Raw genomic sequence first — 18,473 nt, 5'->3', positions numbered from 1 at the left:
CAAGTGAAATTAATACAGTAGACTATTGGTTATAGTGAAGATTTGTTCCACTTCCAATAAATGCAAGAGGATATAGATACATGTATATATGTGTATACACACGTGTATGCATAGCTAATGTAAGTATCGGAGGTAACTGCATGTTTAAGTATTTTTTTTGCATTTATGCAGAGCACCTTAGCTGATTTTATGATAAATGGGTGCACTAAACACACATATCAACATTATGGATGCACTTCTTGCTAAGCTTAGTAAGTACTAGCTCACCTTTGCTCATGCAGCCCAACCACCAGTAAATTACTTATATATGCTGGAATCTAAAATCCTTTCAAACATGAGCTGAAGTTTCATGCATTTAGAAAGAATTACACGAACAATGTAGAATAAATAAAAACCAACACAAGTCACCTCATATTTGAACTGATCCATGAATGATGTTTTAATTCTCCAAGATTCAACAGTTTTTCAACAGTTTAATTTTCTTAAAAAAAATAAAGATCATTTGCTTAAAAAATAAAGGAAATTGCTCTAGTTTAGGCAGTGCTTTCACTGCAGGAAAAAAAAAGAAAAACCCCAAACTAAAAACCCAACAGCCAAAAAAAACCCCCAGAAACCTGAGCGGGTATAGCTACAACCAGGGAAGTGATTAAAGGATTAACAAAGTGAAATCATGAGGTTGATGCAAATTGCCTCAGCCTCCTACCTTCAATATACATGAGCAATTATACCAGCCAAACCCTAACTGAAAAAGCTAGACTTGGAGAGTTAATCAAAAGCTTAAATTATAACCACCCTGGGAAGTTAGTAAACCCTGGCTACATTTTGCTCTGTGATGTATGAAAGTTCATTCAGAGAAGCATTTGTGAACCAGAGGTACTGGCATATTTTCACATACACCACTAGTACATGACCAATTACCATCTTTTAATAGAAGTTTTAACAACTTGAGATGACATCTGGAGTTCTATGTCCAGGTTTGGGCTCCACAGTACGAGAGAGACATGGATATACTGAAGTGAGTCCAGTGGAGGCCACCAGCACGATTATGGGGCTGAAGCATGTGATGTACAAGGCGAGGCTGAGAGCGCTGCATTTCTTCAGCCTGGACAAGAGAAGACCAGCAGATCTTACTGCTGTGTACAGCTGCCTAGAGAAGATGGAGCCAGACTCTTCCTGGAGGTCTACAGTAAAACGACGAGAGGCAGCAGACAAATTGGAACATGAGAAGTTCCGATTACATACAGGGATTATTTGTTTTTCTTTTAACCATAAGTATGACCAAATATTGTGCCAGGCTGGACAGAGAGGTTGTGGAATCTCCATCTTTGAAGATATTCAAAATTTGACTGACAAGGCCATGAGCAACGTGATCTAACTGGATCTGTTCTGAGCAGCATTGAACTAAATGACCCCCCTTCCAACCTTAATTTTTCACTCCTAGATTTCAACAAATTAACCACCCTGCTTCTGTGATCAACATTCTGCAAATAGAAGCTTCTACAAACACCTCCCCTTCTTTTCTGAAAACATCAAATAAAGGACACAGATCTCAAAGACAGAAAGAAAGTGCAGTCAAAACCAAAAAATTAAGCAAGCCTGAAGGAGTCACAGAACTAAAGGTAGAAATTTTCAGTCAGAACATTGAATTTTTTATTAGTATCAGATATTTTCATAGCATAGAAGGTTGTATGGTATAATCAGTCACTTGAGCGCACAAGCAATCTACTCATCTGCTTGTTAGCACCACTCTATAGGTTAGCTGTGCTCTTTGACCGTCAGGAGGACACACTGAGCCATACAATGGTTGACTTAAAAAAAAACCAACTACCTCACACATGTGCATGTCAAAAAGCATATGGCTTCCTATAGGAGAGAGGACTAAATTTCCTAATCCTGTCATTAAGAATTAGGGCAGAAACAGGTTTTATAGATGTTCACATAGTAACCTATTAGATGTTTGCAGCCAACTAGAAAATAGTCCCACAGTAATTTGAGTATGATGGCAATAGGCATTAATTCTGTGGTATGTTCTTTAAAAAGCCATTTAGATGCATTCTGAATGGAATTACACCCCCTTCCCCCCAGTGAACTGCAGCCCCATGACAGGTTACTAAACCTTCTCCTACTTACCCCTCCCCCCCCAACAACATACATATGAAAAAATTGCAAACCTGAAGTCACTTAGTTGAGATTTAACTGCACTTTCTTTTCTCACAATTACCACTTCTAAAAAGTGAAGCATCCATAAGAAGTGCAAAGAAATCTAAATAGTGTAAGCACACAAGGAGTACCATTTTACATGTTCGAGCATGAAGTTAGGAAGAAATAACAACCTGGCAAAGAAAGCAAACAATTCATCTTACTGAGAGGGTCCTGAATAGCACCATTAACCTCCAGCTTTTCTGGCAGGGAGGGAGTGGGGAAAAAGAGCTGTGTAGCACCTATGTGCAACAGTAACTGTAGAATGCTGAAGGGGAGGAAGGTTTCAGGAAGCTCTCTAGACCTTAAGGGGAACAACCAAAAGGGAAAAGAAACAGTGAAACGGAGCACTTGGGCACTGCAGGCAAAGAGATTTACTTAAGGTATGACTGGGGGGGAACTTGGGGGAAGAAGAGACATCACCCAGAAGACTGGGCATGGGGGAAGAACATGGGAACCGTCACATATGGTACACTTTGAAGGACGTGCAGGGGACTACTGCTGTATGTGCCAGCCTAGGGAAGAGAGTATAACTGCCTAGAATTACATTCATACTAAAGTGAAGACAGGCAGTCCTGTTTTAAATGATTAGTTTACACTTAGCTCATGTCAGAGGCTGCCTGAAAGCTACTAGTAGTTTAGAGCTCCTGAGAACTTGTAACATGCAAGCAGTATCAGATGTTAGCTATTCAGACTTCTCCATACATTCTTCTCTGTACTTCAGAATCCTCATTAGCTGAAAAATTCATCTTACTACAGATTTAATTTGAACCACTTCAGCTACAGCTCTGTTTCCCATTAACTGCAAAAAGCATTTTGAAGAAAATCCACACCTGTTAGATTAATAACAATTTTTATTATGGAAATGACAAATAAAAGATCATTATACTGGTATTTTAGACAGACCCTCTCTTCTACTATAGAAAGTGAAACAGGATGTGAAGCACACTCTTAGCTCACAGGAGGAAAAAGTAATCAACAAAAAGCTTAATTTCCTGTATCAATACGAAATTTCTGAGGCTGGAAATTTTCTGTAATACTCAAGTACATTTAAGATGCTCGAGTATGGCAATGTACTTCCTCCCCTCCCCCCATATTATTCTTGAAGAATTTGGAAATTCAGTCTTTATTGTTACAGTGCAAGAAACTTGTACTATGCACAATGTGTCACAATTATTTGCAACTTATCAGCACTACCAGACCAACTCTGAATTAGAGTCAGTTATACTACACCTGAAAATACTCCAGTGTATACCTGACAGAAATGGTTGTGGACCAAGAGATTTTAGGTGTCTTCTTTGTACAGCAGCACTCTGAGGCTGCAGCAAAGAAGAGGATGTGTTCAGCTGTTTGTAGGGCTGTAGAGGTACTTCACAGCAGGTTCGTGAGGGAAGATTTAGGAAGTGGCAAGGATGTAGATGCTGGCTTTTCCTGCTGCAAGGTCAATGTAAAGAAGAAAAATAAATGGTTGGACCTGACCCACATAACCGCTAAATTTTTTATCACCGAGTCTAATAGTCATGAAGCAAGAAAAAAGTCCAGCATTAATTGCTTTTATTCAATCCATAAGTTAGTGGAAGAGCTGGGAACAGAACCCAGGCACAGTCTAGTATACTCTGCATCTACTGGATTAGAGGAGCTATTTCTTCCAATCCACTAGTAATTTGATTCCAACAAATGAGGGAAGAGAGCGAGAAGCTGCAGAGGAGCCAGCTTTGGCTACATTCTGCTAGTCACAAACACATTCTCTTAATTGGTTTCCTCCCTTCAACACTGAAGTTAGGACACCAGTCACTTCCATACTCAGCTGTGATGTAACACCCCAGGGTATTAAATATTACTTAAGAGCCTAGCAGGCAATTGAAGACACAACAACAGCTTGAACAGATTCACAGTCTTAATAAAACATACAAAAGTTTGAGCTGTTTTTGTACTGTAATTGATAAGGCTCATGACTGAAAGCTTTGAAAGTTTGTTAACACTTCAGGTCCTATTAATGGCATACTTCACACCAATCAAGATTTGGTAAGCCTTGTTTTTCACTTCCGTGAACAGTTACAGACTAGATTATGCTGTACTAAAATTACAGAGGATCTTCTGGGGGGGGGGGGGGGGGGAAATCCAAGTTCTGCGTTTGCATGTAGCATTGTGCAGACTCCTGGTCATAAAAAACAACTAAATATGTTACCACAATTCTTTTTTCTCTGTTAAAGCAAAGTGGATGTCAAATAAAGCAATACAGTCAGTCATCTTTCTAGGTAAGTAAGAATGTATGTGAACAGGATATTTCAACAAAGAAACAAGAATACGTTTTTTAAATATAAAGCTAATTTTTTCAATGCAATTAGCAATGTCAAATGTAGTGCATGCCATTAGAAAGCACTTTTAAATCCTATCCCTTGAATAAAAAAAAGTTTTCTTTTTAAACCTAAATCTAAAAAATGTAGTTTTATTACTGCTAACCACTGCCTAAGGCATTGTTTCTTCTGGACAGTAATTCTTCCTTAATCTATTAAGAAAAATTGGACTGGCAACACTAAAAATTACTAAGACATCAGCTGCCTAAAAGTAGTAACATGTCAAAGAATAATAATTTATTTGAATAATGTCTGTATCTCTCATTAAACACAAAGAGAAATTCAAGTTCATTTTGAGATTCAGAAGATCTAACAAGATTCCCCACCCACGTGCACCCCCTCAGATACTTTAGCTGCTGCAGCAAACTCAAAAGCTGGGGTTTTGTTTTAGTTTTTCTATTTAGCATGCACAATAAAAGCTAGTTTCACCTCAATCTGGTTTCCATTATCAGAAAAAAAAATTAATTGCAAACACTAAGTTCTTCTAAAAGGGGGTTTCTAAGCCCAATGACTTAATTAAAATGATTTCTTAAACCCAAACATAGTTTACAAAAGAATTTGAGATCACTCTGAACTGAAAGCGTCCACCCCTGAGGACTTCCCCATTAATAAAATAAATAATTAATTTAAAAAATAAATAACAAGAAATTAGAATGCCAGATTTGGATCCTTATTTCCCTGGCTTAAATAGATGAGCCACCACTTAACAACACTAGTAAATCAGTTCTTTCCTATGGCTAAGTTTGGCATTTCTATTTTCATTGTGGAAGTTTAAGAGTTGTCCTTACACAAGATAACAAAACATATGAAACTGGGTGTGTTACAATAACCATGGAAGCCAGCCTAAAGTGGAAGCCAAGACTCAGCGTTATCCATGCCGACTTTTACACACCCTTGGAGAACCAGTCTTCTAAAAGCGATCACCGCCCATGTCATTTAGTTATCTTACACTGCAAGCAAAATTTATGCCACTCATTGATCTTAATTTTCATTTGACATCAGATCTTCAAGCACATACTTAGCTATTTAACACTTCCTTCATATCACACGTCATTCTGTCACTTCCAGGTACGTGATCCCTCGTCACATATGGGATGACACACCAGCAGGGTCCACAGTCCAGCGGACAATTCTATTGCTGACAGTAACATCTACCTCACAAGTGGTCGCAGGATTGGACATCCGTTAATTGTGTGCTCGCTGAAGGACCACAGGTGTATGCAGCTGAATAAAACCTGACAGTCTGGAATAAGCCTTTGGAAGAGGTTCGGATTTCATAAACCAGTCTCCTAACAAAAATATAGGGTTGTTTGCCGGGTACATGCACATTTTAACATAACTACAAGCCACAGAAAATGTCTAACTTGAACACACTTTTAGATTGCCACTAAAGATTTTAAGTTCAAGAGGGTATCATAGCATTTCTACTGCCTCTTCCTGCAGACAATTTTCTGCATGGCTGAGTCATAACTAACATTACATCATCTTACCCAGGGAGGGGCACAATTTCCGTAGAGTACGAACTACCTCTTACAACTAAAGCAGCATATTAAAGTTGCAGAAATCAAAGCGATCTAGGGTACTGCACTGGGGGGGGGGGGGGGAGAAGAAAACCCCAAACTAAACCTATATCTAGTTCAGTCTTAAAGTAATATATTGACTTTTCATACCTATTACTTTATATACAATAATGTTTCAACATGTCTCCAAATTCACTAGCATTCATAACTATGATGATTTGTATATAAATAATCAATACATTATAAGGAAGGAAAAGTCAGACTTTTTTTAAACCTTGTCCTTCAGAAAAAGCATAGGAGACCAGAGCTTTACTGACACACTAGAAGTAGTCCCAGAGGACCCAGCACCATTTACCCTGCAAATCTTAAGTAAAAATGGATCAACAGTTTCATTATTTCTCACCAGCACATCATTGCAGATGTCTCTTAGCTCAGTCTCAATTTTCTCTCTGTATTCTCGAGCCATCTGCTGTTTTTTCTCAGCGCCTTCCGTCTTTTGTTCAATACTTGAGACGACTCTCCAAGATGACCTACGGGCTCCTACAACATTTTTGTAGGCAACAGAGAGAAGATTCCTCTCTTCGTTCGACAGCTCGGCTCCTTGCTCAGTCACAGACTTCATGCAACTTGCCATGTCATCATATCTTTCAGCCTGCTCAGCCAGTTTGGCCTTCTGCACCAGCTCATTTTTATCCATGCTGATATTTCTAAAGAGGAAAAATAGTGAGGCATTATTCAGGCATTGATCAAGGACAAAGGTGTTTTAACTTCATATGCATACTTTCTAAGTAGTTTGGAACTGGAAGAGGTACAACTGAAATCCAGAACATGAGGCATACAAACACTCAATGCTCTAACACACGGATACATGGATCGAAGACTTAAAGTCATTGCTTCCTCCTGAAAAATTGTTAACTTTTAAAAGTGTGTTATTAGTTTAATAAATGCAAACAAAAGCATCCAAAGGTGAACTGAAAGCAAATCACTCCAATCTTATGCACATAAACGATCCTAGTTCTTTGCCATTGCTCTCTCATAAGACTACATTCAAGCTGCCCCATCAACTGCATCCAATTATCAGTATACCAAAATTAACAAAGAAAATATCGAATAGTAAGTTTTTCACAGGAAGAGACCCAATAAAGGCTAGACAAACAGTACCAGGCAACTCTCTGTGCCTTAACAGAATCTTACAGTTACACGCAGAAAGATTTGGCATAGGGATCTGCAAATCAAATCCCACACTGGATGTTACAAAGTCACAGTCCACCAAATATCCAAATTTCAAGGTGTACACCCTTCAACAATGTTAACTTTCTTTCCCAAAATGGGACACAGTAAATGTTCTGAGCAAGGTACTGCTTCTCAGCCTGAGAGGCTATGCTTTCAGAGACAAAAGGAAATTTTACTATTTAAAAATATTACTTCAACATCAGTATTTGAGATAGCATAACCTGGCTGAGATGCTTCATAACCTGCACCTTATCAGCACTTTTAAAAAAATCAAGCTCTGCTGAACAGCGGTAACTTTTTTTTTTTTCCCCAGTACATCAGGAAAGAATACTCCTCCCTCACCCTCCATCTTTTTATGTATCTTGACTTGATCATTTTGAGGCCCTGGCAATGTGCTTTGGGATACACCATCGTTTAAAGTTTGACTAGATTATTAAAGCAGGAACCAATTTTGGTCATATATGCTTTATGTATTTCTATATGTTCCACACACAACAATCCAGCACTTAATCTTTAACCATTAACCTTTTTGTCATTTTACATGAAGTTGCCACAAACAATAGCAGCACTATCTTCCATTTAGGAATAAGTTAAGCACGTTTTAACATTCCAGTCACCTGAAAGGGAAAGTTTTAGTAGCTCCTGCCCCCAACATCGGGGCACAAACTCAGCGGCTGTTCCGCAGCGTTCGCTAACGTGCGTCAAAAACTTGATCGCACCGTGAACAGCCGGTTAAGAAGCCATTTTAAGGCAAGATTTTGGCTACGGTTATTTACCACCCGGCGTGATCAGGGCGAGCGTGGTTAAAACGCCGGCCCCAACGCCAGTCTACCGGGCCACCGGGCTGCCCGCAGGCTGCTACGGCAGCATCCTTCCTAGGCGGCCAGGCCACCCGTCGTTCCCGGCGGCCGAGGGCGACCGCCCGCAGGCGCGGCGAGAGCTGGGCGCTGCCCGCGATTCCCCCACACGCGAGGTGACAGCAGAAAATGGAGCAGCCCGGGGGAGGAGCGGGCGGCGCGGCCCCCCAGGGCGAGGAGGCGCGCTCCGGGCCGCCCCTCCCCGCGCTGCGGCCGCCGCATCCGCCCGCCGCGGGGACACCGAGCGCCTCGCCGGCCGCCTTTGTCATGGCGGATCGGCGCCGGAGCCCAGCCCACTTCAGCGCGCGTTAATCCCGCTCACCTCCGCCCAGCGCCGGGGGCGGCGGCGGAGGAGGATGCCGCGTACCCGCCCCAGCAGCGGCCGGACGAGGGGAAGCCCGCGGGCCCAGCCCCGGGGGACGGGGGGGGAGGAGGGGGCGGCGGCGGCGGCGGAGGAGGAGCCCCCCCCGTCCCGGGGGAGCCGCCGCCGCTATCCCCCGGACCCCTCGGCCGGGGCGGGAGCGAGGATGGGCGGAGGCGGGGAGGGGGGGCTGGGCGGAGGGGAGGGAAGCGAGCCCGACCGAGGGGCGGCCGCTGCGGCTCTTCCGCGCCCGGGCAGCGCTCCCGGCGGGAGACCACACCCAGCGGCGGCCGCCCGCGCCCCGCGCGCCGGCCCCCCGCCCCCGCCGGGCGGGGGCTGCGCCCCCCCCCCGCGCGCCCACGGGCGCGGGGTCGCCCCCGCCCGCCGCGCCACGGGCGGGGCCCTCACCTGCCGCCCCCTCCCCCGCCCTGCCGCCCCCGGCGGCTCTTCCCCTCCCCCCTTCCCTCCTCGCCGGCGGGGAGGGGCAGCCGCGGCCTCACCTGCGCGGCCCCCGCCACCCTCCGCAGCGGCCGCCGCGGGGCAGGCTGCTCCCGCCGCCCCGCTCCCTCCCCGCGGAGCCGCCCTGCCGCCGCCGGCGAGGCCGAAGGAGGTGGGGGGGGGTAGGGAGAGCTCGGCGCTGCCCGCCGGCCGCCTCGCTCGGCCCCCCCCGAGACCCCGGGGGCGGGGGCAGGGCCCCGGGGCGGCCGCCCGGCGCGGGGGCCGGAGGCGGGGCGGCGCGGCGGGCCCCGTTACCTGTGCGCGGCGGGAGCGCGGCGGCGGGTGTCTCGGGGCGGGCGGCCGGCGCGGACTGTGCCTGTCTCGCGGCTCGCTGCGCTGCAGCCTCTCTCCCAGCGCCACACACGGCGTCTCCGCCAATCACCGCGCCGCAACGCACGGGCAGCGCACCGCCCGTGACGTCAAGCGGGGCCATGGCAACGGCGAAGGCGCGAGCACGAGCCCGCGCCTCCCCCGGCGCGCCACAGGGTGGAGGCCTCGCTAACCGCCGCGGGCGCCGGCGGCGCGCGGGACGGCGGGACACGCCTAGACCCGGCGGCCCCGCCCGCGGGCGCGCGCCTCTCCCCCCGTCCCCCCCACTGCGGAGCCGAGCGGGGGGGTCGTCCGTGCTGCGGGGTTGCCGCAGGGCCGGGCCGGGCCGGGCCGGGCCGGGGCGAGGCGGCGTCCCGCCCCCTCAGCCCTGGCCTCTGACACACCGCCAGCCGCCTCGCCCAGCCCGGCCCGGCCCGCTCCGGCCGCCGCCCGGCGGGGAGCCGTCTTCACCCTCCCTTGCCTTCGCCGCTGGTCGGCTGAGGCGATCGGCGGTAGCGGAGCCGTCCCCGGGCCTGCGGCACAGGACGCCGTGTGGGAAGGGGGGCACCGCCTAATGTGGCCGTCGGTTGTGTGTGGGTGTCGCCCCCGCCCCCCCCATTTACCACACATCCCAAGCGATCTCTCCTGGCTTTGTGTCTTCCACGAGGGCTCGGTTTTGCCAATTAAACCCCCTTGCCAAGCCCCCGCCGGGCCTGGCTGAGTGCCCGGCCCTGTTCCCATCGCAGGCTGCAACGTGGGGCGCCTGTGATGGAGGCCGGGTGGGTGGGTGAGCTCCGGGGTACGGAGGGGATGGGGACTGTCCCGGTGTGCGCGGGTCTGTGTGACAGCCTGCGTGTGCCGAGCAGGGCATTGAACCATGTGCTGGGAACCAAGTCCTGGACGAGGAGTGGGAAGGAGGTTGTGGGTTGGAAAGGAAAGACCCAGAAGAGGATGGCACGTGGAGCCTGGGCAGGAGTCCAGGGCGTGGCGGCAGGGCCCTGAGAGACCCTGCCTGGGACTGGTGGGGTGGACACGGAGCTGGGCTCTGCAGATGCGAACAGTCCTTTTGCAAGCCTCTCCCTTAGAAAGGCAAATGGGCATTTCGGCCAGCACCACGCAAATGATGAGAACATGCTGACAGGAGTAGGAAGAGTATTAAAATAATAAAAATTGCTGTTGTTGGAAATGCTGTTTTTGAAAAAAGAGTGTTTCCCAAAGGTGTTCAAAGCCTGCATTCGCTTGTCCCCTTTTTGAAGAGCTTGCCCCAGCTTTATTCCCTGTCTCAAGTATGCAGTGTCCTGACCTCTCATATGCTTGCTTCTGGGCTCTGGGATCAGCACTCTCTCACAGAATTAGAAATAAGATGGAGAATAGTAAGATGGAGAAAGCACCTCGATACGTTTTTTGAAAAGGGTCAGGTAGGCTACAGAGGGTAGGGAGATTTTTTTTCTTCCAGACTCACGTTGTATCTGGCAATGCCACGGAACAGGAGCATCTCCAGCGGGAGAGGGAGATTTCCCCCCCCAGGGGCTTGCTCCAGGCTCTAGTGTCTATGGGAGGCTCTGGTGAGCACTCCGCCCTGTCCCTTTTCGATGCCAGGTCTCACGTAAAACCTCAGGCTCTGGTCACGTGGTCGGTTACCGTATCCCAGCTGTGGAGCCGTAACTGGAAATCAAGCGGCGGCAGCTTTCTGAGCGACTCCTTCTCGGATCACGAGTACTTGCTTGACTAATCGTAACAACTTGCGCAGAAATAGCCACCAGCACAGGATGGGCATGTATTTACGTAGACAGAGTCATAAAAATCTGTTGGTAGGGCACTATGTGGGAATAGCATAGGAAGAGTGAGGTGCTTGCTTCTCGGAAAGCAAGAGGAAGTTATGAATGTACTTGTGTTCTTGACAGGTGACTGGCCGGGACCAGGTTGGTACGGTACCAGAGAAAGCAGCATCAACAGGTTCTCCTACAGACACGCTCCCTTCTGCCTCGTGCCTCCTAGTCTTGCCTGCATCCCTCTTTCTGTCTTTTCCAGGCGCTTCTGGGGTAGCTTCTCGGCATGTTCCTTGTCTTCCTTCCACCCTGCATTGATGAAGTGATTGTAGACCTGACAGTGCGATAAAATGACCAGAACGGGGGTTTTATTTCTAGATCTTCAAAGCAACGATCCTGTGTTGTGACTGAACATCAGAAAGGTGCTATTTTAAGCTCCACATGACAAAGTTGGCTTTTTAAGAATAGGGCTTTTTTCATTTAAAATTGTATCATATAAAGAACAGTTATGTTTTTGGTGGTGGCATTTTACCTATAGTGTTGGTTTATGGATCTCCTACTACCCTTTCTCATGGCCTAAGAGGTATGTTGGGGTCTGCCATAATGTACATTTTTCTCCATGTAAGTTTTGTCCAGCAACTTCTGTTATCTTAGACACTGATTTAACAGTGGGGTATTTTTTTTCTGATTTCTCATCACTTCTAGTGCCTTCCATTTACTCTGAGGTTTAATGAATTTCACTCACGTTCCTGTGGAATATTGCTGGAACGCTTGTGAAGAGAGCTAGAAAAAAGCAAAGTGGGCAGTATCAGGTAGGGCAAAGCTCACCAAAATTTACTAGCAGTGTCAGGTGAGAACATCACTGCTGCTTAATTTAAACGTGAAGAAGAATATAACCTTCCTTTTTACTTCCCCAGTGATGCTTTCTTGGGGTGTACAGATACAGAGGAGTTCGGTTTTGAAACAAGCATCGTAAGGCTCAGGTTCATAATGTATTCCAATACACAATGCTTCTTCATCTTGTCTGTTTTTATTTTTTATCATTATTTTCCACTTTAGGAAGCAATAGGAGGAGAGCTTGAGAGCTGTACTTGAACACAGATGGTATGATGGCACAGCATTTGCTGCAACTTGCTTCAAGTTATGTTACAGAGTTCATTTTTAACATAAGCTTTAAACCTTTATTTTGTAGAAAAGTCTCATTGAAATGGCAACCACCCAAATATAGACTATATGTTTTCAGAGGTACTTGAATATTTTGCGGTAACATGATCAAAAATTAACTGATACATGGAAAATAATAATAATCCTTAAAAGTGCATAAAGAATCCAGACTGGAGCATATGTTAGATGAAGCACAGGTATGTATTGCTTTTTGATATCTCCAGAAAATATAGGGGAACCCCTTGTGAAGTAGGCTGCAATACTGTAGGCAGTGTTAATAGTTTTGTGGAAGGAAAACATCAGCCTTTCCGTTCACTCCTTTCCATTATTTCTGTTTTTGGAGTGAATGGAATGTCTCCTGCAGCAACCCTAATTGCCACTAACCATAGTTTTTGTTTGCTAACAGCCCCATATGTCAATAGAGGCTGCACTCGTTCCCCTTTAAGTGGGCTATTTTTGCCAAACACCATTTCCACTCCTCTGGATTTCATGAACGTTGCCATTTGAAACAGATCCAAGGAATTAGACATTACTCACCTTTGCATATGCTGTCTCTTGAACAGATACTCTCCTGCTGTCTTCTATTCTTATATTTCCTGCACTTTTCCCCCAGTGTGGAATGTTTTATTTTGTCTTGCTTATTGCAGTTTTGACCAGGGAACTTTGTCTCTTAAAAAGATAGGCTTTAAGCATTTTGCCTTTTCTTCAAATGTGTTTTCCCTGCTGCTCTCCACACAGCTTTTTCTTCGATGACTTGCACTTTCACTATCTCAGACTGTCAGGCGTACTTGTCGGCAGCTAGGAGCAAAAACTTATTTGTAGAGTTAGACACATTTGCATGTAAAAGTATATATATGTATGTTTATTTACATTGCTTCTCTCTTTCTTATATGAGAGGAAGAAATAGAGGGACGGGGGTGGGGGGAGAAAATGACTCCAGATATCTTTTATTCTCCCTCTAACACAGCATTTAGTTTTCTTCTTTCCTCTCATCCTTTCTCCCGTAGGTGTTTAGTTATTCTTCCCTGTGCTTAACCATATTTAATTAAAAGGGGATGGGTAGCAAGGCAGGGTTATCCACACAGTAAAAGAGGACGGCAGGATTTTTGGGGGGTTACCCTCACACAGGCCAGGGAAGGCAGTCCAGGAAGTCCGTAGGAATAGCTCTTAGAAGTCAGCAAATGCGGTCAGGACTGAAAGGCGCAGCGGTGGTTGCTCTCAGTGCTAACCAGGCTGCTGCTAGAAAATGGAGATGTTCTGATTGACTGTTTTTTTCCTGGGAACAGGAAAATGAGGAAAGGCAGCCTAGCAAAGGGCATTTCTCCGGAGACCAGGAGATGATTCTGCAAATCTACGGCCTGTGGGGGGAAAAGAGAAGAGTTGGCAGCTCTGTCGTGTGCTCTCCTGCTGTCAGGAGCTACTTTTCTGAAAGCTGCTTGCTCAAAATCCTGACTGTTGTGACTTTGTTACATACATACCTTTCTGTGCTGATTCTCAGGCTACATGATTATACTGTATATAGGAGTATTCTTATGCAGCCTTTGTGTGCTTCTGTAGGGCTTTGAGCTTCTTGCCTCCTACTTAGCAAAAGCAAGATTGTCAGAGTATTACCACCTTTCTGGAATAAAACATTTATTAACATTTTTACGAATATGTCCTAGCTATCTTTCTTTCTTTCCTTGGCCACAGCCTGTGATTTACAAGCCAAACTTCAAGCTTTGCACAAGGGAATGAGATATTTCACTCCTCTCCTTTGTACTCTGATTGTGCTTTTGGATCAACTGACACACTTCGCCCTCAGGACACTCTTGTAGGTTGACCCAGCTGAGAGACTTTAGTGAAGGATCGATGCATTTTAGAATTTTCTTTACTTTTTGTTCCTTTCCCGGCCCCCAGTGGTCTAAAATGAGTCAGATTCTGACTCTGTGTCACGTGCCAGTGATAAAATGTATAAATTGTGGATAAGGCTGCGATTTTCCATCACTGAGTGGAAAGTAGTTAGAGCTGCCGGATCTCACATGGCCTTTCTCTCTGCCTCATTGAAGATGTCCTGAGAACCTTCTCTAACCTCCTCACCTGTCTGTCCATAGTCTAGTTTTATAAAAAATGACACATTTAGCTGAAGAAACAAAGTACCAGTGAGTCCTGCTTAAGTAATCCTTGAATTAAAATCCTCAAATGATTTTGGATGTGGACCAGTTTAAATAGATATATTAGAGAGTTAGTGCATGATTAGAAGTGTCCCCAAGGATGATTCCTCAGATTCGGCCATCAATAAAATGCGAAGGTCATTTTCACAAAAATAATTTAAAAATGTTTGCAAACATCTTGTCACCAAAGTGACAAGTATCCAAGAAGGATGTCAGGATACCCACCAAATAAATGGCACAGAAGTGATGAATTGTACGTTAGCACATTCCTTCCTTCTGAAAAAATATGATGTAAAATGGCAACTTCCTTCACAGAACTTGTCACCAAATGATGAAGATAAATCAGCACTGCTCTTTACTTCCTACTGACCTTTCTGAGAAAGGAAGCCAGATGCTGTTCTTTCTTGTTTAGAAAGGTATGAAAGACTTAAGTTTGCACAGGTGTCATTAAAAAGCTGAATTTAATCTAAATAACTTTTATTTCTGACATTTAGTGTATGAGGTGGGGGAGAACATCAGGACCTGGCCACACTTGAAGGGCTGCGATAACTTTCAGTAACCAGTTAGCTGGAAGGAGGGGTTGAGAGGTCTGGGTGGCCAGGCTGTTATGTATAAAATATAGGTCCATATACAGATCTCATTTGGTTCCTTTCATTGTAGTGTTTGAGTGCATCGGTGACATCTGAGCACCTACATATTGAATGTAGAAGTGTGCAAATTCTTGAACTGCTGAGAGCTCATTTTGAAAACAGGCAACTTGGCATTGCTTTGGGTGTATCTGCTTTCCCATGGAAAATTCAGTTTGTTTCTCTGTTGTACCTGAGTTGATTTTACATTATTAGATGCAAACTCAAAAGCTGCACGGAAGAACAAAGTTCATCACTCTTGAATAAGATTGATTAATCAGACTATTTTGAGATGCAGCTAAGGAGCATTTTAGGAATGCTGCTGCAGTCATCAGAACCATGAAGAGATCAAATGAAATATCCTCAGCCATCAGCAACAAAAAGGAGATTTAACGTGAGTGTTTGAAAACACTTGGCTAGACAGAGGCCTGCAAGTGGAATATATATGGCCTATATATTACATTTTTATTACATTCTCATTCCTAACCGATTGCCCAATGCTGAGGTATTTGTGTGTCTTCCAAAGATATATTGAAAGAGCGTACCACCTATGTTTTCTTCTCCATTTCTCCCTACAGGAAGCAAGATGGGTGGTGCTGAAACGGGTGTGCTTTGCCCTGGGGTGCGTGAAGGCAGTTGGCCACCCGCTCCGCTGGGAGCACTGACAGAATGTGAGTCCTCCGGGGCTGGAAGTACGAGTTTGAGTGAATTTAATATGGTATTGATACATCAACTGTGCATCGGTCTTATCCTGGTCCTTCACACAGGACTGAATTACACCCTGAATTACTGAATCCTGAGTAATTCTGTTGGTTTATAGATGAAAACAGTTCTTTTCTTTTTGCAAACAATAGCCATTGGGATTTGGGAACTCAGAACTCTTTTTAGCCTGTATTCATTTCCGTTACGTGTAACTGCTCTTGAGTGAGCAAGATAAAACTTTGAAAGCGTTACCAGAAGAGACAGGATGTCTTGAAGCAAACTTGAGACTAACATAATTCTATTATACCTACTCTGATTTATTTTTGGAATTATTTTTTATTTATTTGAGCTTACTACCGAATGTTATTTTAACGTTGATTGTCAGGAAAAAGGCTGCATAATGTCGTTTCAAATCACTTCTGCCACTTAATTAATTTCAGACCTTCTTGTCTATGCATGTATCTTGAGTTAGTTTGTCTGTTATTTTTTAAAATGATAAAGTATTTATTTTCTTTACATTCTTTAGAAATATACAGTAGCTGTTAGAGTTGAAGGCATCAGAAAAATGCCAAGGTGCAAGTTACCAGTCTCATATGCTACGCCCTGAGGATTTCGGGAGGACCTCAAAAACAAAATAGCGTAGCTGCTATAGGATATATGCAAACTCTCACTATAAGCATTTGCCATTAAAAGGATCAATGGGTAATGTATTGAACCTGTATTTTTAAACGGTAATCTGAGGAATTATTAATACAGTGAATTGTGTATTGGATGATCATTTGAAGTTCTACTTAAAAATGGAATGATACAGCATCTCAAAGGTCATTTTATGAGGTGGTCTAAGAAACGACAATTTCTAGAGTAGAAAAATCTGTCTCATTAATCTCTTACTGGTATCTTAATGGTTCAATAGCGGTATGGGTGAAGGAGAACTTACTAATATATTCTATTTAGATTTTCACAAGCCCTTGGTAAAATTATCACAACAGGCTACTAAAGAAATTCAGGATGTAGTTTTACAAGGGAAAATTAGGCCCCTAAATAGGTATTTAAGTAACTTTATTCAAGTTATAGGCATTAACAGCATTTCTAACCTTGAAGGTTTTCTTAATGCAGTAGGAACTTATGTTTTCCACTGGTAAAATTGCCCAGTTCCCTTGTTTTTGCTGCCGAGCATGTGCAAAACCATCTTGACAGCTCCAGGCTGCTAAGCCCCAAAGAAATGCATAAAATAAGCATTTTCTTGCAAGTTTCCTCTCAACTGCCTGTCAACTTCAGTTTTGCATCCCAGCAACGAATTTCAACTAATTTTATTTTATACTGACTACATTTATCACGATTTATTTTATATTCTTGATAGGATATTGAAAGAGGCTCTCAGGGCCTCAGATTGCTGCTGAAATGTTAGACAACATTTGTCATGAACAGGATCAGAAATTAAAAACTGGCATTTTTTAGCCTGGTTGCCTTTGAAATGAGGTTTATGAGATTGTGTTGTTTATCTCTCTGTACATTCAGCAATTCCCCTTAAAAACTTTGGGACCCAATTTCAACCAAATTTGAAAGATGAGCTGAAATCTCAAGATAAATAAGGTCTGTGAAAAACTGCAGCTGTACAGAGGACAAAGCGCATAATTAAATGCCTGTGCTGTGGAAAAGGCAGGTGGAAGCCAGCCTTTATATAGCGGTTGAGAACCGCCAGCCTGCCAGAGCATGCTCAAAGATCTTTGAGCATAGCATGTGCCCTATATGGAGAGTGGGTTTTGGAAGAGAACCTGAGGTTGTTACGGCAGAGGAGATTTTAGAAGACAAAGAACACAAGTCCATTAAAACAATCAATCAAACCCTGCCTTGTTTGTTTTATTTCTTGCAGAGCAACTCGATTCTCTTGCCCTGCCTCTTCTTCTTCCTTCCCACCCTGAACACCTTTTTTCCTCCCAGAATCTCCAGAGTCTGTTACTATCTTTGTATTCCCCTTGCTCTCCTGGCTCAGCATCAATTCCTGTAACTTAACCGGCCTAAGAATTCTGTCTGATTTAGTAATGAGGTCTCAGATATACCCTGGTGGGAGCCAGTTAATGGCTGTTTCTTCATCCAAAAAGTTCAACCAGGCTGTTAGGATGTGCTCATATCAATAGCTGTAACAAAACTAATTGGTACTGACCCCTTTCCATCCTGACTAGAGAATCTCCTGCTTTGGTATTTAGACTTATCAAACATTTGTGGATTCTTATTGTGCCCCCCTGCCAGCTACCTGACATTTTAAAGATCCAGCCGTTGTGTGGTGGGACTACTGAATCTAGTTTAAAAGAAGCTAACTAAAATTAAGCAAATTTTTTTTTTTTAAATCTATACACACATTTCAAACAGTGTATCCAATGCAACATCACAGTGGTTTTAGAATATTCCTATAAGGTATGGAGGCTTATGACTGTCCCACAGGGTCTGTATCGCTCTAAAAACCCGTGAGAGAGTTGTACATTTTACAAATTAGCTCAGCTGGAGAAACAAAGAAAAATGCCTTGTCTCCTTTTTGTCTTTTCTGTCAGGTTCTTCCTCAAGATGGATTCCTTATCTAGCATGGAAAGTTTTTGTAGCTCTTCTCTGGTCAATTACCTAAACAGGACACAATTCAGCTGATGTCAAAACAAAGAATAGACACATACATAGTACTGGGCTGTGATAAAAGCTGCTCTTCTGCACAACTTCCCAGCTTGTGAAACCTGTC

General features: G+C 44.5%; 1 protein-coding gene across 1 annotated transcript in view; it reads right to left on the bottom strand.

Annotated features, from left to right (window-relative positions):
* The window catches only part of YWHAZ (tyrosine 3-monooxygenase/tryptophan 5-monooxygenase activation protein zeta), a 28,230-nt gene extending 18,886 nt beyond the window's left edge, over window positions 1-9,344 (bottom strand). Inside the window, exons 1-2 of the mRNA XM_076329321.1 lie at window positions 9,281-9,344; window positions 6,480-6,783 (exon numbers count right to left, since the gene is read on the bottom strand). Of these exons, the coding sequence (XP_076185436.1) occupies window positions 6,480-6,773 (294 nt within the window). The 5' untranslated portion in view covers window positions 6,774-6,783; window positions 9,281-9,344. The remainder of the gene's footprint in view (window positions 1-6,479; window positions 6,784-9,280) is intronic.
* Between the last annotated feature and the right edge of the window lie 9,129 nt (window positions 9,345-18,473).

Source organism: Aptenodytes patagonicus, chromosome 2, assembly GCF_965638725.1.
Source record: "Aptenodytes patagonicus chromosome 2, bAptPat1.pri.cur, whole genome shotgun sequence".
Classification (NCBI taxonomy): Eukaryota; Metazoa; Chordata; class Aves; order Sphenisciformes; family Spheniscidae; genus Aptenodytes; species Aptenodytes patagonicus.
The sequence above is the reverse complement of the archived record's forward strand: the minus strand, read 5'-3'. Positions and strand labels throughout refer to the sequence as shown.